Genomic DNA, 17,648 nt, shown 5'->3' with positions numbered 1-17,648 from the left:
GAGCGAAGAGCCTGGGCGTCTGCGGCCGCGGGCTCGCGGAAGGCGGCGGCGCCAGGGAGAGGATGCTGCTCGCGGTGCCCGCGTCCTCGCCATCCTCCCCGGCCGCCCGCGGGGGCTTTGTTGTGACCCGGGCGCCGCGGGCCGCACCCTGGTGAAGTCGCTCTCCGCCGCCGCACCTAGCTGACGGGCTGGCGAGCGGACGGGTGGGCGCGCGTGTGCCCGGGAGTGCGCGCCGGTGCGCGCGGGACCCGACCTGCCGCCCCATTGTGCGTGCGCCCGTGGCGCCCGGGAACATGTGGGTGAACCCCGAAGAGGTGCTGCTGGCCAACGCGCTGTGGATCACGGAGAGGGCCAACCCCTACTTCATCCTGCAGCGGAGGAAGGGGCATGCGGGCGATGGAGGCGGCGGCGGCGGACTGGCGGGTAAGGATCCGCGGCCGGTCCCTGCGGGAGGGGGGCCGGGAGCTGCGGCGCCGCCCGCCGCCCTGGGCTGCGGGCACCCGAGAGACGCCGCCCTGTCCCTTGGGGCTGGGCGACCCGCCCCGCTTTGCTGCGTGGAAAGCATCAGGAGTCGTAATTTTCAGACTGAAAGAGATGCTTCTTTTCTCACCCTGTCAGGCGATGGGGCCCTTCGTGTACCGGGCGCCCCATAAGTGGGTGATGTTTATGATAATGGAGATGAGGGAGTCTGGGGAGGGGGGGAGCATCAGTCCTTAGGAATTGAATGCGGTACTCCCCCTCTCCCCCTTTTAAAAAATATTGCTTTCTATATGGACAAGAGAGGGCAAGGGCGGTTAATTTTTACTTGATTCTCTTTTGGTAATGGCAGAATCAGGTAGAAAATGCTCTTTTGTTTCCAGGGAAGCAATCAGTAAGGAGCTGGTGTGGTCATTTCCTATGTTAGTTACGCCTGAAGAGAAAAGGAAAAAGGAAGGAAAAGGAATTTTGTTGTATCTAATTAGGCATAACAAAGCAAGTTGTCTGGTTATAAAAAGAATCAGAAGTATAACTGCATTTTAATCATTTTAACTCAGTCTCTTCCCCAAACCCCCTCACAAGGTATTGTTAATATTGTAACTATTACTAAAACCATGCCATATCATTCCACATGATAAAATCAGATGCCTGTCCCAAGTAGTGCCATATTAGAAAGGTCTTCTTTTATTAAGTAACTAGTTTGCATGGTGGGAGATGACAATCTTGAACTCATACCATACTAGAGAAATTGGACCTTCCCCTCTCCCTCTTGGTTAGAATGAACAGAACTGGGATGCTTTTTAGAACGAAAAAGTTAGCAGAAGAAACAGGAGAGGTTTAACCAGGAAAGATATTGTAGAAAAGAGATGAACCTTGACCTCTGCAGAGTTCAGAATATATCCCTCACCAGGAGCTTGCATGCTAGGTAAATTGTTGCTTTCAAAATGCCCTGCTATGAACTCAAACTTCTTGATATAGTGTGTATTTAGTTGTGATTCTAATTTATGAACTAGTTTTCTCAAGAGTGAAATTCAAGTGTCACACTGTAGAGCATCTACTAGTTTGCTTGCACATCAGGTCGCCTCTAGATAATCTGATTTTTCTGCACTTTTTCTACCATAAAAGAAGGGAATCTGCAGAGCTCCAGATTGTGTTCCAGAAATTCTGATTAGTGGCCTAGAACCAGTATTTTCCAGTTCATTTTGTAGAAGTTGTCTAACTATGTACATTAATATGAAACTTGCATATCTAATATTGGTAGAAGGCCCAGATTGTCCTTTAAGTCTAAAGCAACAATGTAGAGTAGATACTTTATTGTATTAACAAGAACGTTTCCTGCCTGGAGATAACCCTTCCCACACCGTCAACTATTAAGTATTTGTTTTCTAGAGTCATTTGCAATAGGTTTTAAAAAATAAGAGATGCAGAGCCTTCTTTTTCTAGTTAACTTTTTTATTGCATTCCTACTGACTCTTAGAGCTGTAATTAACTGCAGTCCACTTGGAATCTCATCATCGATGACTCATTTCAGATAAACTTAGCTTCTTAATTGAGAAATCATAGCTATTGCGCTTATTGCTAGAATAATTGAAATCATTGAAATGAGTAAAAATATTCCTGCCAACAAAGGCTATTTTCAACCAACATAGGAAAAATGTTTGCTCAGATTGGTTGGTGCCACATCAAATGTATGAGGGGCATTTTCGAAATCCTTGTACAATGTACAGTATACTCTAATTCTAATGTGGGCTCATTCATGCATTCATTAACTCACTATATCATTTAAAATATTGGTTGGTAACTTCTAAAGTGCCAGTGTCATGAAGCTCACAGCCTAGCAGGAGAAGACAGATGCTGATAAAATTATCCTATAAATTAATATAAAATCTCCATTCCGCAGGGTCCCAGCAGAAAACAGAATCCAACCTAGTTCAAGTGAAGAGAATTTAGTGAAAAGACAACTTAGATGAAGGCAGGTTTCCCAGGACCAGTGAAAGGCACAGCAGTGGAGAGCTGTTCTAGGTGGCAGGAATGACGCTGCTGCAAGAGTTTGGGCCTCCAGAGAAGCGGCCACCCCTAGGAACACAGACCACAGCAAAAGAGGGTGGGGAGGACATGTCCGACTTCTCTTTTCTCCTCACCTCCCAGCTACTGCCGTTGCCTCTCCTCTGTGGAACCCAGTAGAAGCTGGCTGGATGGACTGTCCTGGTGATCTAGTGCCTAGGGGTCAGCCTCCCAGGGGTGGATCTGGGAGGTGGAGACAAACTGAGAATGACCAGAACTAACGTCAAAAGGAGACGTTACCCCATTCCGGGTAGGGGTAGGTGCAAGGAAGGATTCCCTGTAGAAGTGACCCTGGAGCTGAGAACTGAAGAAAGAAAAAGATTGGCCTGTGAGGAGAGGAGGGAAGAGCAAGCGTTGGGTATCTGTTATTGGAGATCTTCTGGAAGATCTCAGGACTTTATATAATGTGCATTATCTGGACCAGTGCACCATCATCCACTCATCGAATGGATTACGGATGAGTGGGAAACCCACTCATTGTGAACTGGTCAGGAGTGCTCAGTGGTTCACCGTGCTTGGTAAGATGTTAGCACAAAAGCTGTAAAAAATAATGGGCCACAATGAGGATACTTGCCCCCCCCCCCCCCGCCACCGCTTTTCAAGCTATTCTCTTTTTGATTCCAGGCAATATACATGGGTATTGACACAATGAAGTTTTTTTTTAACTGTAGATGCATTTGATTTATTTATTAACCCCCTTTAACTGAGATTTCATACACATCCAAAAAAGTGCACATAATAGAGATGCAGAGTGCAGTGACTTATCACAGGTAACACCTTGTAACCAACACCTTGTAACCAACACAAGGATAAAGATTGGAACACCGCCAGTGCCCTAGAATCCCCTCTTGTGACCCTCTCCCAATCACTACTCACCCTCGCCCAAAGGTAAAAAACAGAAAACCTGTCCTGATGTTTTTTGGTAAACATTTCCTCACTTTTCTTTACAGTTTTTCCGACAAAGCGCCTATCTCTAAACACAATATTTTCGTTTCGCCTGTCTTGTTGAGCAAGGAATGAATGGAATAATGGAGTATGTATTCACATGTGTCTGGATTCTTTGCTTTGTGATATTTATGAATGTTGTTGCTTGTGGCTGTAGTTTTTTCATTTCCCTATGCTGTGCGGAAAACTATTATATGAGTATAGCACAATCACTTATCCGCATTTATCCACTGTTCTGTTGGAGGACCTTGGATGGTCCATTTGGGGTCTATGGATAAGGTGGCCGTCATCATTCTTGTTTGTGTGTCTTGGTGCCTGTGGGCAGGCATTTCTGTTTGGTCTGTACCCAGGAGAGGAATTGCTAGCTCATAGGTTATGTGTATCATCAACTGTAGTAGATAATACCAAACTGGTTTCCAAAGTAGTTGTACCAACATACTCCCACCCACAGCATATGGGAACTTCCCTTGCTCCTTATCCTTGCCAACATTGTCAGTCTTTGTAATTTTAGCGTTTCTGGTGGTTTTGCAGCAATATCACGTTGTGAAGTTAATTTGCTTTTTCCTTACTGATGAGGTTGAGCACTTTTTCATGTTTATTGGCCGTCTGCAATATTTTGTGACATGGTTGTTCAAGTGTCCTGTCCCCTTTGTCATTGGGTTGTGTGTCTTTTTCTTACTGATTTGTAGGTCTTTTAAAATATATTCTGGATATGAGCTCACTGTTGGTCGTACGTGTGGCACAATCTTCATTCTGTTGCTTACCTATTCACTCTCTTAAGGATGAAAAGAGGTTCTTAATTTTAATAACCAAGTCCTTTACAGATTCCGTTTTCCTTTATAGTTAGTGTTTCATTGTGTTCTGTTCAATAAGTCTTTTCCTACTCTGAGGTTATAAACATAGTCTTCTATATTTTTTTCTAGGAACTTCTCAGTTTTAACCCCCAAATTTATATTTACAATTCACTGGGAATTAATTTTTGCATATTGTGCGAGATGGGGTTAAAGTTTTAAATTAAAATAATTTATGGACATCCAGTTATCCCAGTGTAATTTACTGGTAAGTCCGTTCTGTTCCCACTGCCCTCTGGGGCTACCTTGTTCATAATTCAAGTGTCCCAGTATGTGTTTGGGCTCTCTAGTCTATTCCTTTCGTCTATGAGAATATTTTTGCACCAATACCACACTGTAGTTTTATAATAGGAGTTTATATTCATTAGATCAAGTCCTCTTATTTTGTTCTTTAAGAGTTTCTTATCATTTATGCAACATTTTAGAATCAGCTTATTAAGTTCCACCAAAACAAAACAACAGCAACAACAAAGACTTAAACTGTTGGGATTTTGATTGAGATCACATTGCGTTTATTAATAAATTTGGGCAAAATTAATATCTTTATAATATTGACTCTTCTGGTCCATGAACATGGTATATGCCTCTATTTATTTAGAGCTTTCAAAATTTCTTTCAATGATGTTTCATAGTTTTGTCTGTAAACGTCTTTCACATCTTGTATTAGATTTATTCCTAGGTATTTTTTTTACTCTGCTGTGTATTGTTTCCTTTTTAAAATTTTATTTTTCTAATTCTTTTTTTGCTAACCGATAGAAATATAATTGTTTAAAAATTGACTTTGTATCCAGAGCCTAGCTAACTTATGAAATGAATTCTAGTAATTTATCTGTAGATTCTTATGTATTTTTTACATACACAATCATATCATCTGAAAAATTTGTTTTTTTCTAATCTTTATGCTTAAAAATTTTTTTTCTTTGTCATTTTGCACAGGCAGATTGTACAGTGTTGAATAGAAGTGCTGATTGTACGTATCCTTTTCCCTTTTGAGGTCTCGAAAGACTTTCAACATTTATCATTTGTTCATCAACTATGGTGATTTTTGTAGATTTTTTTTTAATTGAAGTATAGTTGGTTTACAATGTTGTGTTAGTTTCAGGTGTACAGCAAAGTAATTCAGTTATATATATATATATATATATATATATATATATATATATATTCTTTTCCCTTATAGATTATTACAGGATATTGAGTATAGTTCCCTGTACTATACAGTAGGTCCTTGTTAGTTATCTATTTTATATTTAGTAGTGTTTATATGTTAACTCCAAACTCCTAAGTTATCCCTGCCCTCCTTTCCCCTTTGGTAGCCATAAGTTTGTTTTCTATTGTGAGTCTATTTCTGTGAGTCTATTTCAGTTTTGTAAATAAGTTCATTTCTGTCACTTTTTTGGATTCCACATGTAAGTGATATCATATGATATTTGTCTTTCTCTGTCTGACTTATTTAACTTGGTATGATAATCTCTAGGTCCATCCATGTTGCTGTGAATGGTATTATTTCATTCTTTTTGTAGCTGAGTAATACTCCATTGTATATATGTACCACATCTTCTTCATTCATTCATCTGTTGATGGACATTTAGGTTGCTCCCATGTCTTGGCTATTGTAAATAGTGCTGCAATGAACATTGAGGTGCATGTATCTTTTCAAATTATAGTTTTCTCCAGATATATGCCCAGGAGTGGACCATATGGTCCACTGGATCATATGGTAACTCTATTTTTAGTTTTTTAAGGAATCTCCATACTGTTCTCCACAATGGCTGCACCATGTAGATAATTTTTTTTCATTTAAAGGGAATTCTTATCCCTAGTTTGATAAAAGTTTTTAATTATATATGGCTCCTGAATTTTTTCAAATGCTTTTCTATATCTATTAAAGTAATCATATGATTTTTTCTCTTTTATTCTGTTAGTGTGGTGACATATCAACTGATTTTCAGGTGTTAAATCAAACTTGTGTATATAAAATAATCCAACTTGGCTGTGACATGTTATTGGGTTTTTTTTATGTGTTTATTTAATATCACTTGCTAATCTTTTATTTAGGATTTTTGCACCCTGATAAATTAGAAGAATTTTCCTATAATTTTTGTTTTTCACAATACCCTTGTCAAATTTTGGTATCAAGATTATACTGGCCTAAAAAATAAGTTGTGGAGTGCTCACTCTTTGTTCTGTTTTCTGGAAGACTTCATGTGATAACAGTATTGTTTCACCTTGACACATTGGCAAAACTCACAGGTGAAGTTATCTGGCCTTCAACTGTTCTTTGTGGGTTTGTTGAATGGTATGACAGCTATTCAAATGCTTAAAATTTTTCTTTTACTGTCAGTTTTATAAGTTGTTTATTTCTAGGATTTATCTTTTTCATCCTAGATCTTCAAATATGTTGGCATAAATTTGTTAATGATATTCTCATATTTTTAATGTCTGTAGGATGTACAGTGATAGCCCCCTTTTTTATTCCTGACATTGGTTATTTGTGCCTTCTCTTTCTTAATCGGTCTTTCTAGGAATTTATCAGTTTTGTAAAGAATCAGCTTCTAGACCTGTTGACCTTTTCTGTTTACATTTATTTTCTACTTCATTAATATCTACCATTTATTATTTCCTTCTTTCTGTTTTCTTTGAGTATACATTGGTATTTTTCTAGCTTTTGAAAATGATATTAGTTTGTTGATATTCACCCTTATTTTCTAGTATATTTATTCTAGATAATTTTTCCCTCTAAGCATGGCTTAACCTGCACTTCACAGCTAAGTTTTGATATATAGTGTTTTGGTGGTTATTTCACTCAAAATAGTTTTTTTTCCATTCTGATCTTTTTTTTCATGTTATCTTGAGTTATTTAGATATATAGTTCTTAATTTTCAAAAATTTTGGTATTTATTTTACTGCAGTTAGAAACCATAACCATATTTATATGATTTCAGTGCTTTGAAATTTAGTAAGATTTGTTTTATTCCCTGTTGATGGTCAATTTTTGTAAATGTTACATGTTGTGCTTGAGAAGAATAATGTGCCTTGCAGTTGCTGGATAAATGCTTTATTTATGTTCAGTGGTTAACTTTGCTGCTTGTGTTCAATTCTTCCGCCATAATTGTGATTTTGACTATTTGTCCTTGTAATACTTCCAATTTTTGTTTTATATGTTTTAAGGCTGTATCATTTGGAATATATACATTTATCATTGTAATATATTTCTGGTGAATTGAACATTTTATCATGAAATGTTTGTATCTCCAGAATTGCTCTTTGCTTCATCATTATAGTTGCAGCAGATTTATTTGGCTAATGTTTGTATGGTTATCTTTTTCATACTTTTACTCTCAACCTTTCTGTATCCATCTATCTATCTGTCTATCTATATATGTGTGTGTGTGTGTGTGTATATATATATTTTTTTTTAAATTCATTTTTGGCTGTGCTGCAGGGCATGTGGGATCTTAGTTCCCCAACCAGGGATTGAACCCAGGCCCCCTGCGTTGGAAGCACGGAGTATTAACCACTGGACCACCAGGGAAGTCCCTGTATCCTTATATTAGATGTCTTTTATAAGTAGTAGATGGTTGATTTTTTTTCTTAATCCAGTCTGAAAATCTTCACCTTCTAATTGGATTATTTAGTCAATGTACATGTGACTTGTGTTTAAATTTACTATCTTATTAAGTGCTTTCTATTTTTTTCTATTGGCTCTATGTTCTTTTTATTTGCCTTCCTTCCTTGCCTTTTGGTAGCATATGGATTTTGGGATTTTGTTTTTGGTTTTATTTTAATGCTTACATTTTTAAGCCTCCATTAGCTAGAAGTTTTTTGTTACTTAATTAATTTATTTTTGGCTGTGTTGGGTCTTTGTTGCTGAGCACGAGCTTTGTCTGGTTGCGGCGAGCGTGGGCTACTGTTCATTGCGGTGCACGGACTTCTCATTGCGGTGGCTTCTCTTATTGCAGAGCATGGGCTCTAGGCGCGCAGGCTTCAGTAGTTGTGGCACACGGGCTCAGTAGTTGTGGCACACGGGCTTAGTTGCTCCGCGGCATGTGGGATCTTCCCGGACCAGGGCTCGAACCCGTGTTCCCTGCATTGGCAGGTGGATTATTAACCACTGTGCCACCAGGGAAGTCCCTAATTTCCAAGTATTAATGAAGTTGCTCTTAGTTGCACTTAGCAGTTAGCATTTTTCTTTGTAGATTAATTATGTATAAAAGCCAGTACAATGTGTGTTAGTTCCTAGTGGAACCTTATGTTATAACTGTGTGTTGTCATGAGCAGTGATCTATAGTTCTGTATGGGGTTGGCTCACATACTTACTTAATAAGCAAGTGCTGCTACCGAGAAGCATGGTTAGACAAAAGCAGATGTTGCTTGCTTGTTCCATGAATTCCTCCCCCTCTGCTTGTTATTATCACCCTCAAGAGGATTTTGTCCACAGAATGATTTAGTCACCCATTCCAATTTGTCTTGAGACTTTACATTATTCTACAAAAAAAGTTGTAAGAATGAATACATGTAATTTGTGTAGGATTTGAGATGGCACTTGACATCTTCCGGGTGTCTGTAAACTGATCTCCAAAAGTAGGGAAGAGAAAATTTACTCTAAGCCTCCTTTTCAGAAAGTTGAGGAGTTGAGGCTGACTTCCTGTTCTAGGGACATGGCGTATGTTTTCTGCTTTACCATCATCACACGCAGAGGGGACACACTTTATTTTTTATTTATTTTTTTATTGGAGTATAGTTGATTTACAATGTTGTATTACTTTCTGCTATACAGCACAGTGAATCAGTTATACGTATACATATTTCCACTCTTTTTTAGATTCTTTTCCCATATAGGCCATTACAGAATATTGAGGTAGAGTCCCCTGTGGTATACAGTAGGCCCTTATTAGTTATGTATTTTATATATAGTGGTGTGTATATGTCAATCCCAATCTCCCAATTTATTCCTCCCTCCCTTTCTCCTCTGGTAACCCATAAGATTGTTTTCTACATCTGTAAGTCTATTTCTGTTTTGTAAATAAGTTCATTTGTAACATTTTTTTAAGATTCCACAGGTAAGTGATATCATATCCTGTCTGACTTGCTTCACTCAGTATGACAATCTCTAGGTGAGGGGAACCACTTTATGAAGAGATCGGGTTTTAAATTGTGGGATGGTTCCCAGGCCTGCACACAAAAAACCTGTTTTGTAGTTGTGTCCAAATCAGGAGTTTGTCACTTGGAACTGCACAGATTGTAATGCTGACGGCTGTGGTGGGTACCACCTCCGGTCTGTGTCTGGGTCTCAGGCTAAGCCCAGGCATGCTTCCTGGCTCCCCGAGTGCACCAAATGCCACAGGCAAATTGGGAAGCCACCAAGGTTGCTCTTCTCACTACTTCTTTTGTGTTCTCTACCCCCCACAGGGCTCTAGTCTTTTTCAGCCCTTCCCTTAGCAAACATACAACCGGAGTCAGAACCTGATTCAAATCCCAGCCCCATCTGTTACCAAGAGATGTGATTTAGGAAGTGTCTCTTCCTTTCTGAGCTTGATTTCCTTATATAATATGGTTTAATCACGTTTCAGCACCAGGAGTGAGGATTTTGTGAGATAAGTTATGTAAAATACAGGAAACACAAGGAACCCTTCATAGATGATGGCCCATCATTGTTCTCCGATGGCTGATGATCTCTATTAGGTGTTAGGAGGCCATTGGCTCTGATTAATAAAAACAGTGTATGAGCAACTCAAGTCTTACAGTTTACAGAGACATTGCATTTTTAAAAGGTGCTGATATAGCAAATGGTTATCTGTCTGAGGTTTAGGTGGCTTAAAAAAATTTAACTGAATATTCAGGCTTTTTGGTGAAGGGAATTTTTGATCAGCAACTTTATTTTTTATTTATTTATTTTTAAACATCTTTATTGGAGTATAATTGCTTTACAATGGTGTGTTAGTTCCTGCATTATAAGAAAGTGAATCAGCTCTATGCATACATATATCCCCATAACCCCTCCCTCTTGTGTCTCCCTCCCACCCTCCCTATCCCACCCCTCTAAGTGGTCACAAAGTGCCCAGCTGATCTCCCTGTGCTATGTGGCTGCTTCCCAGGAGCTAACTATTTTACATTTGGTCATGTATAGATGTCAATGCTACTCTCTCACTTCGTCCCAGCTTCCCCTTCCCCCTCCTGTGTCCTCAAGTTCATTCTCTGGTAGGTCTGTGTCTTTATTCCTGTCCTGCCCCTAGGTTCTTCAGAACCTTTTTTTTTTTTTTTTTTAAGATTCCATATATATGTGTTAGCGTACGGTATTTGTTTTTCTCTTTCTGACTTACTTCACTCTGTATGACAGAATCTAGGTCCATCCACCTCACTACAAGTCACTCAATTACGTTTTTTTATGGCTGAGTAATATTCCACTGTATATATGTACCACATCTTTATCCATTCATCGGTCACTGGACACTTAGGTTGCTTCCATGTCCTGGCTATTGTAAATAGTGCTGCAATGAACATAGTGGTATGTGACTCTTTTTGAGTTATGGTTTTCTCAGGGTATATGCCCAGTAGTGGGATTGCTGGGTCATATGGTAGTTCTATTTGTAGTTTTTTAAGGAACCTCCATACGGTTCTCCATAGTGGCTGTATCAATTTACATTCCTACCAACAGTGCCAGAGGGTTCCCTTTTCTCCACACCCTCTCCAGCATTTATTGTTTGTAGATTTTTTGATGATGACCTTTCTGATGGGTGTGAGGTGATACCTCATTGTGGTTTTTTTTTTCTTCTTTCTTTTTTTTTTTCGGTACGCGGGCCTCTCACTGCTGTGGCCTCTCCCGTTGCGGAGCACAGGCTCCGGACGCGCAGGCTCAGCGGCCATGGCTCAGCGGCCCAACCGCTCCGCGGCATGTGAGATCCTCCCGGACCGGGGCACAAACCCGTGTCCCCTGCATCGGCAGGCGGACTCTCAACCACTGCGCCACCAGGGAAGCCCCTCATTGTTGTTTTGATTTGCATTTCTCTAATGATTAGTAATGTTGAGTATCCTTTCATGTGTTTGTTGGCAATCTGTATATCTTCTTTGGAGAAATGTCTATTTAGATCTTCTGTCTACTTTTGGATTGGGTTGTTTGGTTTTTTTGATATTGAGCTGCGTGAACTGCTTGTATATTTTGGAGATTAATCAGCAACTTTAAATCACTCTACCTGCATACCCTCCTCCCTCCTTCCCTTCCTTCCTGGGGATGCACATTTTGAAAGCTCTGCCAGGAAACACAGACCTCTCTCTCCCGCTCTCCGGTCCTCCCTTCCTCTCTCCTGGCGTCAGTGACTCTGTGGCAAACTGGGGCCACAAGGGAGAGGATGGGGGGGAGGAAGGGGAGGGGCCACCTTTTCCTTATATTTCTATATGTTTTTGTATGTAAAGATGCCTGGTTAGTCATTCAGGAATTTGTAATTTAGAAATGTTGTCACTTAGTAGTTAAGTAAACTAGAGAACTTATAAAGAAATCATTGACCCACTTTCACCTTTGCTTTGTTTCCCTTTCCTCTCAGGGGATGTGTTCAGAGGACAGCCAATCATTTTTCAAGCCATTCTGCAATTGCCTCTGGCTTCTGGTTTGCTCCAGATGGCGTTTCACAGGGTGCTGTTGGTTATTTACACTTGCTTTCAGGGAACCAGGGTTCCTTGGCTGTGGGATCCAATCAAGAGATCCATTAAGGTCCTCCTAACTCTCCAGGGGAGATTTGGATTGGAAACTTTCATTGGGATGAATCAAGTCTTCTACCTTCTGTTTGAGCCCAAGGAGCACAAAGCGAGGTGAATAACTATCCAGCCCCTGAGGTGAGGTCTGTGAAATGCTTGCCCCACCTCCAGCTCCATTGTTCTAGGCTTGCTGGGCAAGTATTTGCTAGAGGGAAGGTCAAGTAGAACATGAAGGATCTGATCTGTTTTACCCTCTAAACAGAAAAGGTGAACTCTTGTTTTTCTCATTTCGTTTTTTCTAGATTCCTTGCCTTTAATATTTCTTAATAAGGAAACTCTTTACATTTCAGTAGTACACATGAATTTTTTAAATCTTTGTGTTAACCTAGGAACCAAAGCAATCTCTAATAAAAGTAAGCAGGCCTTAACAGATTTACATTTGGACTCTTTAATTAAAGCTTTTAAAGAAGAGAAGGCATTAATCTTTTGTTTACTCCATTGGCATTTTATAATATTTGCATATCTATTACTATAATGAATAATGTAAAGTACATTATTTCTAAAAGCATCTTTGTAATAATTTTCAAATCTACGTGGTCTAAAGGCTAATTTTCAAAGTTGTTGTTGTGGTCATATTATTAATGCTTGATTGTATATATTTTCTATTATTTTTACAATTAACATAGAGTATAAAGGCAGAGGAGCTGACATTTGCTGAAATTCTTCTGTGGTTCAGGCATTCTGCGGAGAACTTTTCACACATCACTAATCTGATTTTCATAACAACCCTGTAAGTTAGCTATTCTTTCCTCTGTTATAGATGAGGAAACTGCCTGCTGGAAAAGTTTAGTTTCTTACTTGAGGAGACCCTGCTAGTAACAGACAGAGCTTGGATTTATACTTAGGTTTGCCTGCATTTGGAAAGAAAAAAGGATAAAAAGGGAGACAAAGAAAAAAGGTGAGAGCTTCCCTCGTGGCGCAGTGGTTGAGACTCTGCCTGCCGATGCAGGGACGAGGGTTCGTGCCCCGGTCCAGGAAGATCCCACATGCCGCAGAGCGGCTGGGCCCGTGAGCCATGGCCGCTGAGCCTGCGCATCCGGAGCCTGTGCTCCGCAACGGGAGAGGCCACAACAGTGAGAGGCCCGTGTACCGCAAAAAAAAAAAAAAAAAAAAAGAAAGAAAGAAAAAGGAGAGAGGAAGATGAAATTGTTTTTTTTTTTTTTTTTTTTTTTGTTTTTGCAGTACGTGGGCCTCTCACTGCTGTGGCCTCTCCCGCCGCGGAGCACAGGCTCCGGACGCTCAGGCTCAGCGGCCATGGCTCACGGGCCCAGCCGCTCCGCGGCACGTGGGATCCTCCCGGACCGGGGCACGAACCCACGTCCCCTGCATCGGCAGGCGGACTCTCAACCACTGCGCCACCAGGGAAGCCCAGGAAGATGAAATTGGAATGCACCCTTTGGAAAGCCAAAGGAAACCGAGGCAAAGTCAGTCCCAGTCTTAGAAATGCAACCTTGAGCGTGGAAGTGAAGATAAGAGGCAGAGGCAGGTGTGGTGTCACTGGCTGGTGGCTGTCGTGGTTACAGCTCGCTGACTGTATGCCAGGGAGGAAGCCTGAAAACTCTCTCTGGATTTGCCTAAAAAAGGTCTTCAAACTTTCCCCATATCCATCCTTCTAGTTAAGCTGTCTCTGGGACCATGATATAGAGCCATTCCCAGTTATACAACTGAGAGAGCATTGAACCTTTGGATGGAGGACCAGGGAAGGAAAAGGCCTGTTTGTGTGGCTATTGCACAAAGAAAACCAATATCCATGTTTACTGTGTGGGAGGTCAATCTCAAAAAGATTACGGCTACCAAAAGAGGAAAAATGTGTATTTGACATACACTATTGATTTTTATTAATGTAATCTGTGTCAAATGTCATAAAGATTTTTTGAATTAATCTGCTTCTTTTTTCTTTGTGGATATAAAAAGATGGAGTTTTTTTTATAGGATTGTTGTAATAGTTTGGCTCCCCAAACTATTTTTTTTCTTTTAAAGATACGGTAGAAGAAAGGGGATTTCAGGTCTTTGAACGACCTGAAATTATATACAAGATTTATGGGAATTCATTAGGAAGGTGTATTTTTCTGGAGCTGAGGCTCCACCACTTTCATTGGCTCCTTAAAGTGGATTATGAATAAAAAAAATGAAGAGCCAATACTCTAAAGTCTTACCTTTCTCAACTCTGAATTTTCTACCAAAGTGATTTTTCAGGAATCCATTGCTATTGCTTGCAGCAGGATTATTATAACTTGTAAAAGTCAGGTAATTTTGTTAGCCTTCTGACCAGTTAAAGATGTTCAGTTTGCTATATAGTGTTTAAGCAATAGAAATGTATCACTGCCTGAATACAATGATAAAAATGTTAGTGCTTCTTTCTTTCTTTTTTTAAATTTTTATTTGAGTATAGTTTATTTACAGTGTTGTGTTAGTGGTTCTTTCTTACTCTTGTCCTGATACCCATATACGTGGCCCTTCAACTATAGTTTCTCATTGTGGGGAAGACCCTGGAAGTGTGTGTGTGTGTGTTTAGAGGGGTGAAGAAGAGAAGGAGCAGGGTCTAGATAAGCCAGGGGAGGGTCTTGCCTTAGTGTAAGGACTGATGTTGCCCGAGCTCCTCCCTTCCTTGCAAATGATTCCATCAGGGAGCCCTCCCTGGGATGCTCTGTAATGTAGAGCATACAACTCTGACAGCTAAATCCCCTGGTTCTCCCTTGTTAATTCTCCTTCCCTACAGGTGAATGGAGAGAATAATTGGGTCCAAATACAGAACAGTGAGTAGGCATTTCCCCTTTGCGCTATAAAATTCAGCTATCATATAATTTACAAGATGTGGACACAACCTAAGTGTTTGCAAACTGATGAATGTATAAAGAAGATGGGATTTACATATACAATGGAATACTACTCAGCCATAAAAAACAATGAAATTTTGCCACTTGTAACAACATGGATAGATTTGGAAGGTATTATGCTAAGTGAAATAAGTCAGACAGAGAAAGACAAACACTGTATGATATCACTTAAATGTAGAATCTAAAAAATAAAACAAACTAGTGAATATAACAAAAAAGAAACTTACAGATAAAGAGAACAACCTAGCGGTTAGCAGTGGGGAGAGGGAAGGACGAGATAGGGGTAGGGAATTAAGAGGTACAAACGACTATGTATAAAGTAAATAAGATACAAGGATATATTGTACAACACAGAGAACATAGCCAATATTTTATAATAACTGTAAATGAAATATAACCTTTAAAATTCATGAATCATTATGTTGTACACCTAAAACATATAATACTGTACATCACCTACACCTCAATAAAAATCAATCAATCAAATCAAATCCATTTCAGCAGTTCTGATAGGATGCTATGGCTAATCATTACAGATCGTGCACTCCACTCCACTTCTTAAACGATGGTCAGGATATTGACCCTCAGGCTAGGAACTACAAACTCCTCTTCCTTCCTATTCCCTATTTTGCAAAAGAACCATCTCTGGTCTCTCAAATAGGGCCCTGCTTGGGTGTAACCTATGAGCTTTAGGAAGAGGGTGCCATATGCCCTCTGACTTTCACCCATTTATCTGCTCTCACCTGTTTATGCGCCCACTGTCCCCTCCCCCCTCATTGTTTCCTTGATAAAAGTTAGTGTTCCTCTCTTCTAACAACTCCCATCCTCATGGCAAATTCCATGGAGTCGTCATAAAAGCACCACGTGGTTTTGCTTTTGAAAAGATTCATACATTTATGGGCTGTTCTTTTCAGAGCCCTGCTGTTCTTGTCCATATGATTCCAATTTCGGGGAGTACCCCATGACTTTTTCATAACTTCAGTAGCTTGTGTTGTACCCTTGATAGAAATATCTGTGATGAATTAGGATCTGTCTCTCCTTTCTTAGTGCCAATAAAAACTTTGGCTAGCAGAGGGCACCTCTTTCTTTGATATTTTTTGTGGGCATTTCAGTTTGTCACAGGGACAATGCAATTGGATGTTACAGCTGTACTAAACTTTAGCACGTGTGCTTTTAACGGCCACTTGCAGATTTCTATTTCTGTGTGCTTGTAACCCATGTTTTTTAAAGTTTAGATGAACACAGGGATTTTATCAAGTCCTTAGATGAATTCATTTTTTCCTTGCTCTTACTCACCAACTAGATCTTTGTCTTACAGGATCCATAATTCCTACACAGAATGGGAGAGAGTATTTTCAAAAAGCTTTGTAAATGGGGACAATCATCTGTGAAAGGGCCTTGGAAGTGTCCTTCAAATAGAACGTAAATGTCAAAGAGGGTATCTATTCCTTTTGAAGATCATGTATGGCAGATAGAGTTGGATAAAAAGAAATTCTATATTTTATTATAAATTATATTTTGGGTGAAGGAGTTTAAACATTTCTGGTGGTTGTTATCTTAAAGGACTTTCTGGAATGGAAGGAGACCCAGCAATGCCATGGTTTTTAACTTCTTTGAGACTGGTTTTCAACTGAAAATGGACATGGTTCCCCCTACCCACCTCACACATTTATCATAAGGGCCAGATGAGATGCTGAAAGTCCTTTGAAAGCCAGAAGTGTCAGGTTTAAGTGTCAGTATTAGGATTCCGTGTTTCCACATGAAGTCCTCTCTTGTCAGAATATCATCCGTCTACCCAGCAAAACCGGGAACAACCCAATGACAGTATCAAAAGTCTACTGGGCAGCTATCGGCTTAGTGGTAGCATGTACCAAGTAAAACTGGTGTGTAAATAAAACGACATCGCCCACAAGGAGCAGATGTTCACTGAAAGAAGGAAAGAAAGAATGAGAAGAAGAAAGGAGAGAGGGAGGGAAGGAGGGATGGAGGAAGAAAGAGAAAAGGAAAAAAAGAGAAGAGAAAGGAAAAGAAAAATGTTTTGTTACAATAACTGTCTGGGATGGTAAATTGTCAGGTCCTTAGTTTTTTAAATCTAGGTGAAACTGACTATTTCTTATTTCTTTGGAAGTAGTTTAATACCTTATTTTATATCAATCACAGGGTTAAAAATAAGCGTATGTAGTTCCAAGTACTTTGAGATTTCATGTACCTTTGGATTCCATGTACCTTGTTACGATTTCATTACAGGATAGTCCAAGTAGGAAACAGAGAAAGCCTGCCTAACTGTTCTTGGGGGGCCTTTTGCCCAGGTACAATCAGAGGAATCTGGCTTTATGGAAATGAGTGCAAATTGAGGTAAAGAATTTGATGTTGCTTAGTTTAAGGTCGTAGGGTTTTGTGCTGAAATGAAGAGGGAAAACAAAGATCTAGGCATTAAGAAGTATCAGATCTACAATCCCTAACAACCCCTGAAGGATCTAGAACACCTCTCTCGGAAAGACATTTCTTTGGAAACTTTTTCTTATTTTCCTGGGCAAGTCTGGTCCTGACACCAGCTAAATAAAGGAGGGATTAGTACCCGGATATTTAATAACTCCTGGCATTTAAAACTCAAATAATTCTTTTGGAAGGGATTGAGGAAGGAGGGAAGAGGGCTACTGTCTGTATTGTAAAGGGCAATTTTTTAAAACATTAAACATTTAGGAATATTCTTCATTGCACA

At 39.9% G+C, this 17,648-nt stretch overlaps 1 protein-coding gene across 1 annotated transcript in view; it reads left to right on the top strand.

Annotated features, from left to right (window-relative positions):
* Window positions 1-257: 257 nt before the first annotated feature.
* Window positions 258-17,648, top strand: part of TBC1D9 (TBC1 domain family member 9) — a 101,600-nt gene continuing 84,209 nt past the window's right edge. The window contains exon 1 of the mRNA XM_081251097.1: window positions 258-423. Coding sequence (XP_081107223.1) covers window positions 294-423 — 130 coding nt within the window. The 5' untranslated portion in view covers window positions 258-293. The remainder of the gene's footprint in view (window positions 424-17,648) is intronic.

Source organism: Mesoplodon bidens (assembly GCF_964165515.1).
Source record: "Mesoplodon bidens genome assembly, chromosome: 1".
NCBI lineage: Eukaryota > Metazoa > Chordata > Mammalia > Artiodactyla > Ziphiidae > Mesoplodon > Mesoplodon bidens.
The sequence above is the reverse complement of the archived record's forward strand: the minus strand, read 5'-3'. Positions and strand labels throughout refer to the sequence as shown.